Source organism: Anomaloglossus baeobatrachus, chromosome 4, assembly GCF_048569485.1.
Source record: "Anomaloglossus baeobatrachus isolate aAnoBae1 chromosome 4, aAnoBae1.hap1, whole genome shotgun sequence".
NCBI lineage: Eukaryota > Metazoa > Chordata > Amphibia > Anura > Aromobatidae > Anomaloglossus > Anomaloglossus baeobatrachus.
In genome coordinates, this window is record NC_134356.1 from 609,161,349 (window position 1) to 609,177,095 (window position 15,747).

Genomic DNA, 15,747 nt, shown 5'->3' on the forward strand with positions numbered 1-15,747 from the left:
TGTGTGACCGGCAGGGGGAGCAGTGGATGGAAGTACCGGCATACATTGCGGCGGAGCAAGGAAGTAACGAAGGAAAACAGGGGAGAGGGTGAGTGAGGTGTGAGTGCGGGAGACGGGGGAAATGTCCGAAAGCGCGGACAATAACAAGAGGGCGGACCGGTACCGGGGAAATATGGCCTGTGCGGGGCTGGACCGGAAGTATTCAACACGGGCTTCAGGCAGCGGCCGCCAGAGGGAGCTAGACGCCTATGTGTCTATATGTGTGTGCGAGCGCCCTCTTGTGGTAGCTGCTAGTAGACACAGTTATGATATTGGGATCACAAGGACTGTAACATGGGTGGTCCACCTGTATGAGGCTGTGTCTGGTGCTATCAGACCCTCCTTGAGGAAAGGTCATTGTGTTATTTATGGGGGACCTGCGATTTCCCATTATTATGTATGTTTTTCATCTGCTGTCAATCTCACCGTTCCCCTGAATCAGGATGTGTTTATCTTTTGTTCCTACACATCTCCATTCCTCCTCTATGGCGTCTTCTCCGTAGCTAAAAGATATCTTGATTCCTCAAGGAACTCCGGCATAAAGGTTTGAAAAGTTGCAAAGTTTTGGCTCAACTCGAGGTTCTGCTAAACCTTTTGGCCATTTTCACCCAGTTCTGATAAAGTGGGCGGGGCAGGGGCGGAGCAGGGGCGGGGCATGGCGACCACCGCTCGTCAGATTGATGATGAGCGGCAGCGTTCACTACGCCACATGTCTCACACCACTTCCTGACTGTGGTACGACTAGTGCGAGGGGCACAGGGATCAGGAGCGGCCGCCTCCTCACCCATCCCCGCACCCAGAGCAGAGAGAACAACACGGCTTTATGAGTCGGGGACGATTTATATACAGGGAAGAGGAAACCAGGAGCAGAGAGAGGCAGGAATAACAGAAAGAGGCCGATCTGTCATAGATGGTTCAGGGCGCATAGGCTGCTATTGTTCTCGGCAGCACGGGGCCAGACACACTGCATGATGTGCTGCCGAGAGCTATTGTCTTTTGTAAAGCATAAAAAATAATTTCATATTACAAAAAGCAGCGATGCATCGTTCTAATGGCTGAATGGTGGCTAGCAAATAGTGCCTCAGTGGTTAGCACACGGTGGCTCAGTGGTTAGCAAATAGTGCCTCAGTGGTTAGCACACGGTGGCTCAGTGGTTAGCAAATAGTGCCTCACTGGTTAGAACGCGATGGCTCAGTGGTTAGCAAATAGTGTCTCAGTGGTTAGCACACGGTGGCTCAGTGGTTAGCAAATAGTGCCTCAGTAGTTAGAACGCGATGGCTCAGTGGTTAATAAAAATAATTATAATTTATTCATTTATATAGCGCTATTAATTCCACAGTGCTTTACATACATCAGGAATACTGTCCCCATTGGGGCTCACAATCTAGAGTCCCTAACTGTATGTCTTTAGAGTGCGGGAGGAAACCGGGGTACCCGGAGGAAACCCACGGAAACACGGGGAGAACATACAAACTCCATGCAGATGGTGTCCTTGGTGGGATTTGAACCCAGGACCCCAGCGCTGCAAGACTGAAGTGCTAACCACTGAGCCACCGTGCCGCCCATAGCAAATAGTACCTCAGTGGTTAGAACACGATGACTCAGTGGTTAGCAAATAGTGCCTCAGTGGTTAGAACACGATGGCTCAGTGGTTAGAACACGATGGTTCAGTGATTAGCAAATAGTGCCTCAGTGGTTAGAACACGATGGGTCAGTGGTTAGCAAATAGTGCCTCAGTAGTTAGCACTCAATGGTTAGCAAATAGTGCCTCAGTGGTTAGCACATGGTGGCTCAGTAATTAGCAAATAGTACCTCAGTGGTTAACACTCGGTTAGCGCTCAGTATATATGTATGTATATGTATATATATATATATATATATATATATATATATATATATATATATATATATATATATATATATATATATATCTATATATATCTATCCTGAAGGTGCTGATGTCCTTATGTCACTTTCCTCCGCAGATCAGAGTAAGTATGAAGGATTCGCTGACCCTCCTGAATAAGGTGAGCGCGCACCCGGACTCCCGCTGCTGGTTCCTGGCGTGGAATCCTTCCGGAACTCTCTTGGCATCATGTGGTGGTGATAAAACCATCCGAATTTGGGGCAAGGAAGGTGCGTACTTTTGGGTTTTTAGAATGCACATCATACCACGTTTTTTTCCAGCGCTGAAGTGGGGCATTAAACGTAAGTGAATTGCCTCCAGTCGTGTACTCGCCCTGCGCCATCTTCACCTTTTACCTGTGGCGCCATCTTGTGCCTGTAACTTCTGACTGGCCGGAACTCAGAAGGTACTTCACAAGTTCTCAATTCAACTCTACGAGAGCCATAATGAGGCCAGAACGAGGCTCCCATAGAGTCATATTGAGTTATGACCGCCAGCCACTCCATGAGACACTGGAGCTGCTGGCAATTAAAGATAAATATGCTTGGACCTTAAACATGGATGAAGTAGATAGGATTAATCTAGGTCCTTGTATGAGGCTATAGAAGATCAGTGTTGTGTTTTGTTGTGATTTTTGTTTTAGAAATAGCGCCTCTCTGTCTGCAGGCCGTACCCAGTACTGCAGATTATCTCCAAACTGATTGGGCTGTAATGTCAGACACTCCACTTAGATTCAGGAATAATATACCTTTCCTTATATCAGCGTCATATGCACAGGGGTGTAAGGAAAACATTTGTGGAGCCCCATTGTAGTCTCCAGCGTTGTCCTGGTCAGGCAGTGGGGACAATGTCCTCCTCATATGGATGTACATGCACCAGATAAATGGTAGCTATTGAGATCCCTTTGTACTCACAAGTACGCTCACATCTCCGCCCTCCTGGTATACGTACGGCTATCAGCATCAGGGAGGACACACTTGTCCTGATGTAGCTGGAGATATCCCTGGTGGAGCATATCCGATGTAGAGGCTTGGCCATATTTTCCTTTACTGTATTGTTTTCTTGCATCTACAGGGGATAACTGGGTCTGTAAATCGGTCCTTGGAGAAGGACACCAGCGCACGGTGCGGAAAGTAGCATGGTCGCCCTGTGGCAACTACCTGGCCTCTGCCAGTTTTGATGCCACCACTTGCATTTGGATGAAGAAGAACGATGACTTTGAGGTACAGAGACATTCGGGGATACGGATGGTAAAACAGAACAACTCCGTAGATTAGTGGATTAGCACAGACATCATTTTTAGAATTACGTAGATTAATGGATTAGCTGGAGAGAATGTCTACAGGAAAAGCAGAGGCAAATTGTGCGGTTTTTGGGTCGCGTCCTGCTGCTTATTTCATGGTGATAAACAGCAGCCGCTTAGGCTGCTTTTACCCATCTGGTTTTTGCTGAGCGGCACAATACGGCGCTTTGCAGAAAAAACGTAACCGCTTTTTTTTTTGCCGCCGGTTGCGTTTTTCTCTGCATAGACTTGCATTAGCGCCGCATGGCCTTGCGTTGCGTCCGGTTTTTGCCGGATGCGGCATATTTAGCCCATGCGGCGGCCGGATGGAACGTTGCCTGGCACGTTTTTTGTGCGGCGAAAAAACTGCATTGCGCCGGATCCGGCACGATGCAGCGCGATTTACAATGCAAGCCTATGGACGCTGGATGCGTTTTTTTTGCACTGCGCATGCTCAGTATCAAGCCGCATCCGTCAAAAAAAACGGATGGGCCGCATGGAAAAACTTATGCAACGGATCCGTTTTTTTTTGCCGCATCCGTTGCATAGGTTTTTGAGCCGGATTGAGCCGCACTGCAAAAAACGGAGGTGTGAAAGCAGCCTTAAAGGGAACCTGTCACCAGATTTTTCATGTATAACCCCGAAACCACCACCTTCAGCAGCGCCTGTGCCTCATGCCATACAGTGCATATTATCCCCTGACTCCTCCTGTACAATCCAAAAATAACTTTGGAAAACTTCCCATGCTATCTGTAAATCCGGACGGTCCAATGTGCGTCCTTGGTGAGTCGTCTGTCCCTCCTCTTCACGCTGATAACCATCCTCTTGTTATGATTGACGCTTCCTTCTTCATCCACATAGCTGGGTGAAATCTTGCCCCTGCACGGAGACAATGCTGGCTTGCACAAGCGCTCTTTGCTCTGCGCTACTGCGTGCAGAGCCCAATACATATGTATGCCTGAAATGGTGCTATATTTTGTCACCCACTTGCCTGGGCAAAATCTCGCTCCTGCGCAGACACCATGCCATTTTGTGCACCTATGTATAAAGCTGTGCCCACAGTAGGACAGAGCAAAGTGAGCCTGCGTGATCCGGCGATGTCTGCACAGGCGCAAGATTTCATTTGGCTATATGCGTCATCCACGACAATCATAACAAGAGGACAGGAGATTTTCAAATGGTATTTTTGGGGTGTCCACGGGGAATCGGGGGATAATATGCACCTTTATGGCATGCAGCACAGGCGCTGCTGAAGGTGGTAGCTTTTATTTCTACACGAAAAATCTGGTGACAGGTTCCCTTCAACTTGTGGATTATATTGGGGATGTATGAGTTTTTGTGCATTTACTTTTCCACTGAAGTCAATGGGGGAAAATGGTCAACAAAACCCTGACCGTTATGCACCACAAAGTGATATCTGCAGATTAATAATCCACAGTTTACGTGCAGATATGTTTTGCTACTTTGACACATTGTGGATTTTCCATAGACTGAATCCACCACAGGTCCGATACTTGTGAACGTAGGCTTTATGTGATAGAGGAACGTGTGCGGATTTCCAACTTATAAATGTGTTTTCTTCCTTTCAGTGTGTCACCACCCTGGAGGGACATGAGAACGAGGTGAAGTCTGTGGCCTGGGCACCTTCTGGGAGTCTGTTGGCAACGTGCAGCCGTGACAAGAGTGTGTGGGTTTGGGAAGGTGAATATTTACCCTCCTGTCACGATACAACTATTTAATATTTTTTTTAAATGCTTCTAAAAATTGAGCCGCTTCCTAAAGCTCCCAACAATGGATAACTAAATTCAATATGATTCTTTACTTAACCCCTTCAGCCCCCAGCCTGTTTGCACCTTAAAGACCCGGCCATTTTTTGCAATTTTGACCAGTGTCACTTTGACAGGTTATAACTCTGGAACACTTCAACGGATCCTGGCGATTCTGAGATTGTTTTTTCGTGACATATTGTACTTCATGTCAGTGGTAAATTTAGGCCGATATGTTTTGCGTTTATTTGTGAAAATTTCGGAAATTTGGTGAAAATTTTGAAAATTTTGCAATTTTCAAAATTTGAAATTTTATGCCCATAAATCTGAGAGATATGTCACACAAAAAAGTTACTAAATAACATTTCCCACATGTCTACTTTACACCAGCGCAATTTTTGAAAAAAAAAAAAAATTCCGTTAGGAAGTTAGAAGGGTTCAAAGTTCATCAGCAATTTCTCATTTTTCCAACAAAATTTACAAAAAAAAATTTTTTAGGTACCACATCACATTTGGAGTGATTTGAGAAACCTAGGCGACAGAAAATACCCAAAAGTGACCCAATTCTAAAATCTGCACCCCTCACTCTGCTCAAAACCACATCCAAGAAGTTTATTAACCCTTTAGGAGCTTCACAGCAACCAAAGCAATGTAGACGAAAAAATGAAAATTTTACTTTTTTAACACAAAAATGTTACTTTAGCCATAAAAATTAGTATTTTCACAAGGGTATCAGGAAAAATGCATCATAAAATGTATCGTGCATTTTCTCCTGAGTACGCAGATACCCCATATGTGGTGGAAATCAAATGTTTGGGCACACAGCAGGACTCGGAAGGCAAGGAGCGCCATTTGAATTTTTGAGTGCAAAATTAGCTGCACTCATTAGCGGACGCCATGTCGGGTTTGAAGACTCCCCGAGGTGCCTAAACAATGGAGCTCCCCCATAAGTGACCCCATTTTGGAAACTAGAGCCCTCAAATATTTTTTCTAGATGTTTGATGTGCACTTTGAACCCCTGGGGGCTTCACAGAAGTTTATAACGTTGAGCCGTGAAAAGAAAACATTTTTTTTTTTACCACAAAACTGTTGCTTCAACCAGGTAGCTTTTTTATCACAAGGGTATCAGGAAAAAATGCACCATAAAATGTATTGTGCATTTTCTCCTGAGTACGCAGATACCCCATATGTGGTGGAAATCAAATGTTTGGGCGCACGGCAGGACTCGGAAGGCAAGGAGCGCCATTTCACAGCAAAATTGGTTGGAATTATTAGCGGACGCTATGTTGCGTTTGGAGACCCCCTGAAGTGCCTAAACAATGGAGCTCCCCCACAATTGACCCCATTTTGGAAACTAGACCCCTCATGGAATTTATCTAGCTGTTTAGGGAGCACTTTGAACCCCTGGAGGCTTCACAAACGTTTGTAATGTTGAGCCGTGAAAATATTTTATTTTTTTTACCACAAAATTGTTTTTTCAAACAGGTAGCTTTTTTTTTCCACAAGGGTATCAGGAAAAAATGCACCATAAAATGTATTGTGCAATTTCTCCTGAGTACGACGATACCTCATATGTGGTGGAAATCAATTGTTTGGGCGTACGGCGGGGCTCAGAAGAGAAGGAGCGCCATTTCACAGTAAAATTGATTGGAATTATTAGCAGACGCCATGTTTCATTTGGAGACCCCCTGAGGTGCCTAAACAATGGAGCTCCCCCACATGTGATCCCATTTTGGAAACTAGACCCCCCCCCATACAAAAAAAATTAGTTTGGCGAAATAAAAAATACAGACATCAGTAGAAAAAAAAAAAAAAATGAGCGCCTGCCAAGACCAGTGCCAAACGTGAGAGCAATGCACGAGTCTCGCATCGCATCATCCACTGCAGTCTGGAAGCGAGCAACTGCGCTGGATAATGCGATGTGAGAGGGCGGGGCGATAGATGAGAAAGGGCGCAGCGGATGGAAGATGGGAAAGGGCGCAGCGGGTGGAGGAGCGGCAGAGGATGGGAAAGGGCGCAGCGGATGGATGATGGGAAATGGCGCAGCGGATGGAGGAGCGGCAGAAGATGGGGGGGGGGGGAGGTGAGATGGGGATACCTACCTTACAGGATGGATCTAGGCAGCAGGATCACAGCAGACAGAAGAGGCAGCAGATGAAGGAGGCAACAGATCGAGGAGGGTGAGAGGGGGCAGTAGATGGAAAATGGGAGAGAGCAGGCAGCAGATCGGGGAGGGGGGCAGAGTCTGATGGGAGAGAGAGATGGCACATGGAGGAGGGGGGGCCCCGGGGGGAGGGTGGCTTGCAGCACATGTAGGGGGAGGGTGGCTGGCTTGCAGCACATGTGGGGGGAGGGTGGCTGGCTTGCAGCACATGTGGGGGGAGGGTGGCTGGCTTGCAGCACATGTGGGGGGAGGGTGGCTGAAGCCAGCCACCCTCCCCCCACATGTGCTGCAAGCCAGCCACCCTCCCCCCACATGTGCTGCAAGCCACCCACCCTCCCCCCACATGTGCTGCAAGCCACCCTAACCCCACATGTGCTGCAAGCCACCCTCCCCCCACGTGGGGGGAGGGTGGCTTGCAGCACATGTGGGGGGAGGGTGGCTGGCTTGCAGCACATGTGGGGGGAGGGTGGCTTGCAGCACATGTGCTGCAAGCCAGCCACCCTCCCCCCACATGTGCTGCAAGCCACCCTCCCCCCACGTGGGGGGAGGGTGGCTTGCAGCACATGGAGGGATAGGAGGTGTGGCGATGGAGAAGGGGCAGCCGATGAAGGAGGCGGCGGCGGCCGCCGATCGGGAACAGTGGGGGCCGATTCGGGGGCAGCAGCGGCTGAAAAATGTGAGTGCGAAGGCGGCGGGGACAGTGGCGAGCATGGCGGCGGGGACAGCGGTGGAGCGGGAGCAGCGGCGGGGCGATCGGAGACAGCGGCGGAGCGGGAGCATGGCGCCGGGGCGATCGAAGACAGCGGCGGAGACAGCGGCGGAGCGGGAGCATGGCGCCGGGGCGATCGGAGACAGCGGCGGAGCGGGAGCATGGCGCCGGGGCGATCGGAGACAGCGGCGGAGCGGGAGCATGGCGCCGGGGCGATCGGCGACAGCGGCGGAGCGGGAGCATGGCGCCGGGGCGATCGGCGACAGCGGCGGAGCGGGAGCATGGCGCCGGGGCGATCGGCGACAGCGGCGGAGCGGGAGCATGGCGCCGGGGCGATCGGCGACAGCGGCGGAGTGGGAGCATGGCGCCGGGGCGATCGGAGACAGCGGCGGAGACAGCGGCGGGAACAGCGGTGGAGCGGGAGCATGGCGCGGCGATCGGAGACAGCGGCGGTGGAGCGGGAGCATGGCGCGGCGATCGGAGACAGCGGCGGTGGAGCGGGAGCATGGCGGGGGGATCGGAGACAGCGGCGGGGACAGCGGTGGAGCGGGAGCATGGCGCCGGGGCGATCGGAGACAGCGGCGGGGACAGCGGTGGATCGGGAGCATGGCGCCGGGGCGATTGGCGACAGCGGCGGAGTGGGAGCATGGCGCCGGGGCGATCGGAGACAGCGGCGGAGACAGCGGCGGGAACAGCGGTGGAGCGGGAGCATGGCGCGGCGATCGGAGATAGCGGCGGTGGAGCGGGAGCATGGCGCGGCGATCGGAGACAGCGGCGGTGGAGCGGGAGCATGGCGGGGGGATCGGAGACAGCGGCGGGGACAGCGGTGGAGCGGGAGCATGGCGCCGGGGCGATCGGAGACAGCGGCGGGGACAGCGGTGGATCGGGAGCATGGCGCCGGGGCGATCGGCGACAGCGGCGGAGCGGGAGCATGGCGCCGGGGCGATCGGCGACAGCGGCAGAGCGGGAGCATGGCGCCGGGGCGATCGGCGACAGCGGCGGAGTGGGAGCATGGCGCCGGGGCGATCGGAGACAGCGGCGGAGACAGCGGCGGGAACAGCGGTGGAGCGGGAGCATGGTGCGGCGATCGGAGACAGCGGCGGTGGAGCGGGAGCATGGCGCGGCGATCGGAGACAGCGGCGGTGGAGCGGGAGCATGGCGGGGGGATCGGAGACAGCGGCGGGGACAGCGGTGGAGCGGGAGCATGGCGCCGGGGCGATCGGAGACAGCGGTGGGGACAGCGGTGGATCGGGAGCAGCGGCGGGGCGATCGGAGACAGCGGCGGGGCGGGCAGCGGGGACGCGGGCGGCGGGGACAGGGGCGGGCGGCGGGGACAGCAACTTACCGCTCTCCTCGGCTTCCAGGGACGGTCACAGGCCGCAGATCCACATTGATTGGAGAGAGCGGTCACAAGACCGGTCTCTCCAATCAGAGCTGGGGGCGGGTGAAGCATCGATCACCCAGCTCCAGCCAATGGCCAGTGCTACAGCAGCACTGATCAGGGCTGGATTTCAATGTTCCAGCCATTTTCAATGGCTGGAACATTACAGTGGCTGTAATTGGCTGAGCGGCGTTCGTCAGCCAATCACAGCCTCTGTAGGTTCGGGGAGGAGGCACCACCCCTCCTGAGGTCAGGCAGAGGTCCCCTCCTTCCCGAATCCACCGTTTAAGTAAACAAATTTCACTCCCCGGGGCTCCGGGACCGCGATTTCGCCAGGACGTACTGAGTACGTCATGGGTCGTTTAGCACCATGTCACCATGACGTACTCAGTACGTCCAAGGTCGTTAAGGGGTTAAAGGGAATCTGTCACCAGGTTTTTGCTCCCCCCATCTGAGAGCAGCATAATGTAGAGACAGAGACCCTGATTCCAGTGTGTCGCTTACTGAGCTGCTTGTTGTCATTTTGATAAAATCAATGTATTCTCTACTGGTGCAGGTTAACGGGATCAGCCTGCAGTCCAGAACTGGAGGCTGGTGCAGGTTACTGGGATTAGGCTGGAGTGTGTGCTCAGAACATTACTCAGGATCTGCAAGCAGAGACAGAGTTACACCAAGCACAGGCATAGCGGGACCTGAACAACAAGTCCAAGAGACAAGCTACAAGGACACGCTGAATAAGCACTGGCCATGGGGAGTAGCAAGTCTTAAATACCCAAGGTTACTTATTAGTGATATTAGGGACAGCTGTGCTGGCCCTTTAAGTCAAGGAGAGTGCACGCGCGTGCCCCCTAGTGTGCATGTGTGAGGGCCGCAACCCGGAAGTCAGAGCCAAGACCACAGGAGGGGAGGCAGGACGCTGGGGCTGCAGTGAGTGAGCGGCGCGGGGCCGGGACCGACAGGGAAAAGATATGGACGGGGATGGGGTAGCAGGAGAGCGGGCTCAGTGGGGACCCCAGGGGTGTGAGCAATGGGTGGTGAGCGGCGCGGTCGGACCAGGAGTGTGACAGATATGCTTGACTACGTGGCAGCACACCAAGTTGTCCTGTAATGGTAATCTCCTGCTGATTAAACAATGATTTCTTTGTCGCTCCATTGGGAGACCCAGACAATTGGGTGTATAGCTTCTGCCTCCGGAGGCCACACAAAGTATTACACTTTAAAAAGTGTAACCCCTCCCCTCTGCCTATACACCCTCCCGTGGATCACGGGCTCCTCAGTTTTATGCTTTGTGTGGAAGGAGGCACACATCCACTCATGCATTCTCATATTAGTTATGTCGGTTGGAAGAAAAGAGGGCCCCCACGGGGCTCCCGGCATGTTCCCTTCTCACCCCACTACGTCGGCGGTGTTGTTAAGGTTGAAGTACCCATTGCGGGTACAAAGGCTGGAGCCACATGCCGTCTCCTTCACCATCCCTTAGCGGCTCTGGGAGAAGTGGGATCCTAAGCGGTCATCCATTTACTGGGACCGTGCTCCCTCCGCAGCTCCTGTGGGAACCTGCCGGACAGGAGCCTATTCAACCTCAGGGACCGGGTCCTGCAACTCAAAGGTACTCTGTGTCCCCATTGGGGACTGTGCAGGGAGCGCACCTTCTAACCGGAAGCTGCGGCAGCTGCTGAATTGAGAAGGCCGGTGGAGTTCCGCGCCGACCGTGCCTGCTTGTCGGGCGCGGTCTCAAATTTAGTCCCCGGCTTCATCGCAGCCTAGTCGCAAAAATCCCGCCCCCGGGCCTGCCTGTCAGGGGTAAGGGCGGGATTACCGACCTGACGTCGGATGTGAGGGCTGGAGCATCCTGCATGTTTTCCTCCGCCCTCACTGATCACTGTGGGGACCCCAGATTCCCGCACTTTCCTGGCGCCGCCCACGGCTCCACTCCTCCCCTGAGAGCTCCGGCAGCCATTTTTTGGCATTCTGCCGGTGGAGGATTCTCAGTGAACAGCTCTGCAGCTCCGGGGGACCTAAGGCAGGGAATCTGGAGGACACACTCCGCTTGTTAGCGGTCGGTAAGCCACACCGGTCACCCGGTGCTGGTCCCCCTAGGGTGCCGGAATAGATACGTATATATATATATATATATATATATATATATATATATCTGTTCGGTCGGGCTGTATACCCCTTTTTTCCCCATATACCCTCAGTGATCACTCTCCTAGGAGACAACAGCATGTCGTCCACAAGGAGCAAAGCTGTTAAGGCACAGGGTTTTTTTGCGGCCTGTACCTCTTGTGGGGATATGTTACCTGCGGGTTCCACCTACCCTCACTGTGAGCAATGCTCGACCCCTGTTTCGCTTGCTCAGCCGGAGCCTCGGTCACTAGTGGACCCCTCGGCTCATGTAGACCCCCCTGCTCCCCCTGTCCAGGCGGCAGGGACAGAGTTCGCCTCTTTTGCTGAGAAACTCTCTGAGTCACTTTCACAATCCATGGCTCAATCTATGGACAAATGGTCTGCCAAGCTGCTAGAAGCTTTGCAGTCCAGACCGGTCCTTTCACAGGCCCCAGCCCCTGTTGGCTCGTCGCCTCCAGGCCCCTCTCGGTCCGCGCCGCAGCGCGCTCCCAGGTTGGCCCCTAGGTCTCAGGCGGTGGACTCCTGCCCGGACCACAGTCCTAGACCGGCTAAGCGGGCTCGCTGGGAATCTTCCCTGACTTCTTCACGCTGCTCGGGTTCCCAGCTTGAGGACTCTCTGGAGGACGAGGCGGACGTCGCAGCTCAGGGCTCTGATCCTGACGTCGCCCTTAACCTTGATACACCTGAAGGGGACGCCTTAGTGAATGATCTTATCTCGTCCATCAACCAGGTGTTGGATCTCTCTCCCCCGCCTCCTACTGTAGAGGAGTCGGCGTCTCAGCAGGAGAAACACCAGTTTCGGTTCCCCAAACGTACACGCAGTGCGTTTTTCGATCACTCTAACTTCAGAGACGCTGTCCAGAAGCCCAGAGCGGTCCCGGACAAGCGATTTACTAAGCGCCTTACTGACACGCGTTACCCCTTCCCATCTGAAGACGTTAACCCCTTAACGACCCATGACGTACTGAATACGTCATGGATCGTGTGCCGGTAAGCCTCGCCCCCTGCCGCCGGTCGGCGGCGGTGAGACGCGCACATATCAGCTGTTATCAACAGCTGATATGTGTGCCTGCTAGCCGCGGGTGGAATCGCTTCCACCCGCGGCCATTAACCCCTTACATTTCGCTGCCAAAGTCTTGGCAGCGATATGTATATGGGCGCCGCCATGACAGTGACTTACCCCGCCCCCGCCGGAAGTCACGTGACATGATCACGTGACTTTCGACGGTTGCCATGGTAGCACAGGGTCATGTGATGACGCCTGTGGCTAACATGAGTCACTTCCTCTCAATGCCGGAATACAGCCGGCATTGAAAGTGAAGCAGCAAATCTGCAGTTCTCAGCTCTGTAGCTGAGATCTGCAGATAGTGCAGAGCGATCGGATTGCTGATCGCAATAGCCCCCTAGGGGGACTAGTAAAATAAAAAAAAAAAGTTTTAAAAAATTAAAAAAAAATAAAAAAACCTAAAAGTTCAAATCACCCCCCTTTCACCCCATTGAAAATTAAAGGGTTAAAAAAATAAAAAATACACACATATTTGGTATCGCCACGTTCAGAAATGCCCGATCTATCAAAATATAAAATCAATGAATCTGATCAGTAAACGGCGTAGCGGCAAAAAAATTCGTTTTTTGGTCGCCGCAAATTTTGCGCAAAATGCAATAACAGGCGATCAAAACGTAGCATCTGTGCAAAAATGGTACCGTTAAGAACGTCAGGTCGAGACGCAAAAAATAAGCCATCACTGAGCCTCAGATCCTGAAAAATGAGAACGCTATGGGTTTTGGAAAATGGCGCAAAACGTGCGCCACGTTTTTCGGACAAGCTTGTAAATTTTTTTTAACCCCTTAGATACAAGTAAACCTATACATGTTTGGTGTCTATAAACTCGCACCGACCTGAGCATCATACCCACACATCAGTTTTACCATATAGTGAACATGGTGAATAAAATATCCCAAAAATTATTGTACAATCCCACTTGTTTTGCACTTTTTCCACACTTGGAATTTTTTTGCCGTTTTCCAGTACACTATATGGTAAAACTTATGGTTTCATTTAAAAGTACAACTCGTCCCGCAAAAAACAAGCCCTCATATGGCAAGATTGATGGAAAAATAAAAAAGTTACGCCTCTCGGAAGAAGGGGAGCAAAAAACAAAAACGCAAAAACGGAAAGTGCCCGGGGGCTGAAGGGGTTAAGGGTTGGGCTCACTGTCCCAAGGTGGATCCTCCAGTCTCAAGATTGGCGGCTAGATCCGTGGTATCGGTTGCAGATGGCTCATCCCTAAAGGATGCCACTGACAGGCAGATAGAGCTCTTGGTGAAGTCCATCTATGAGGCCACGGGCGCGTCTTTTGCCCCGGCCTTTGCAGCCGTGTGGGCACTCCAAGCTATCTCGGCTTGTCTGGCTGAGATTAATGCTGTCACACGTAATTCTGCTCCGCAAGTTGCGTCTTTGACCTCTCAAGCGTCAGCCTTTTCATCCTATGCCATGAACGCAGTACTGGACTCCGCTAGCCGTACGGCTGTAGCATCCGCTAACTCTGTGGCAGTCCGCAGGGCCATGTGGCTGCGCGAATGGAAGGCAGACTCGGCCTCCAAGAGGTTCTTAACCGGTTTGCCGTTTTCTGGCGACCGTTTGTTTGGCGAACGATTGGATGAGATTATTAAGGAATCCAAGGGAAAGGACTCCTCCTTACCCCAGTCCAAACCTAAGAGACCTCAGCAACGAAAAATACAATCGAGGTTTCGGTCCTTTCGTCCCTCCGCCAAGCCCCAATCCTCTTCGTCCAGCAGGCCGGAGAAAGGCCAGAGGAACTCCTATGCGTGGCGGTCCAAGTCACGCCCCCAAAAGGCCGCAGGAGGCACTGCCTCCAAGACGGCCTCCTCATGACTCTCGGTCTCCCCTAGCCACATCCTCGGTCGGTGGCAGGCTCTCCCGCTTTGGCGACGCTTGGTGGCCACATGTTCAAGACCGATGGGTGAGAGACATTCTGTCTCACGGTTACAGGATAGAGTTCAGCTCTCGTCCTGCGGCTCGTTTCTTCAGAACCTCTCCGCCCCCCGCTCAGGCCGACGCACTTTTTCAGGCAGTGGACGTTCTGAAGACAGAAGGAGTTGTGATCCCCGTTCCCCTTCAGGAACCTGGTCGCGGCTTTTACTCCAACTTGTTCGTGGTGCCAAAAAAGGACGGATCATTCCGTCCCGTTCTGGACCTCAAGCTACTCAACAGACATGTGAGAACCAGACGGTTTCGGATGGAATCTCTCCGCTCGGTCATCGCCTCGATGTCACAAGGAGACTTCCTAGCATCGATCGACATCAAGGATGCTTATCTCCACGTGCCGATCGCACCCGAACATCAACGTTTCTTGCGTTTCGCCATCGGGGACGAACACCTTCAGTTCGTGGCATTGCCTTTCGGCCTGGCGACAGCTCCACGGGTTTTCACCAAAGTCATGGCATCCGTCGTGGCGGTCCTGCACTCTCAGGGCCACTCGGTGATCCCCTACTTAGACGATCTCCTAGTCAGGGCCCCTTCTCGGGTGGCGTGTCAACAAAGCCTTACCGTCGCTCTGGCGACTCTCCAGCAGTTCGGGTGGATCATCAACTTCCCGAAATCCAAGTTGACACCGACCCAATCACTGACTTACCTCGGGATGGAGTTTCATACACAGCCAGCGGTAGTCAAGCTACCGCGGGACAAACAGCTTTCTCTGCAGGCAGGGGTGCAATCACTTCTTCGGAGTCAGTCACACCCCTTAAGGCGCTTCATGCACTTCCTGGGGAAGATGGTGGCAGCTATGGAGGCAGTGCCGTTCGCGCAATTCCATCTACGGCCACTCCAATGGGACATTCTCCGCAAATGGGACAGGAGGTCGGCTTCCCTCGACAGGAACGTCTCTCTTTCCCTTGCAACCAAGACGTCACTTCAGTGGTGGCTCCTTCCCAATTCTCTATCGCAGGGAAAATCCTTCGTTCCCCCAACCTGGGCTGTGGTCACCACGGACGCAAGCCTGTCAGGGTGGGGAGCGGTTTTTCTCCACCACATGGCTCAGGGAACCTGGACTCCGATAGAGTCATCCCTTCAAATCAATATTCTGGAGATAAGGGCAGTGTATCTAGCCCTATTGGCTTTCCATCGGTGGCTGGAGGGCAGGCAGATCCGTATCCAGTCGGACAACGCCACTGCCGTCGCATACATCAACCACCAAGGCGGCACTCGCAGTCGTCAAGCCTTCCAGGAAGTCCGGCGGATTCTGCAGTGGGTGGAAGCCACAGCCTCCACCATCTCCGCAGTTCACATCCCGGGCGTAGAAAACTGGGAAGCAGATTTTCTCAGTCGTCAGGGCATGGATGCGGGGGAA

The 15,747-nt window shown here is 52.8% G+C and overlaps 1 protein-coding gene across 1 annotated transcript in view; it reads left to right on the forward strand.

The window, feature by feature from the left end:
- The window catches only part of CIAO1 (cytosolic iron-sulfur assembly component 1), a 34,305-nt gene continuing 18,558 nt past the window's right edge, over positions 1–15,747 (forward strand). Inside the window, exons 1-4 of the mRNA XM_075346198.1 lie at positions 1–88; positions 2,025–2,175; positions 3,020–3,168; positions 4,817–4,928. Coding sequence (XP_075202313.1) covers positions 2,037–2,175; positions 3,020–3,168; positions 4,817–4,928 — 400 coding nt within the window. The 5' untranslated portion in view covers positions 1–88; positions 2,025–2,036. The remainder of the gene's footprint in view (positions 89–2,024; positions 2,176–3,019; positions 3,169–4,816; positions 4,929–15,747) is intronic.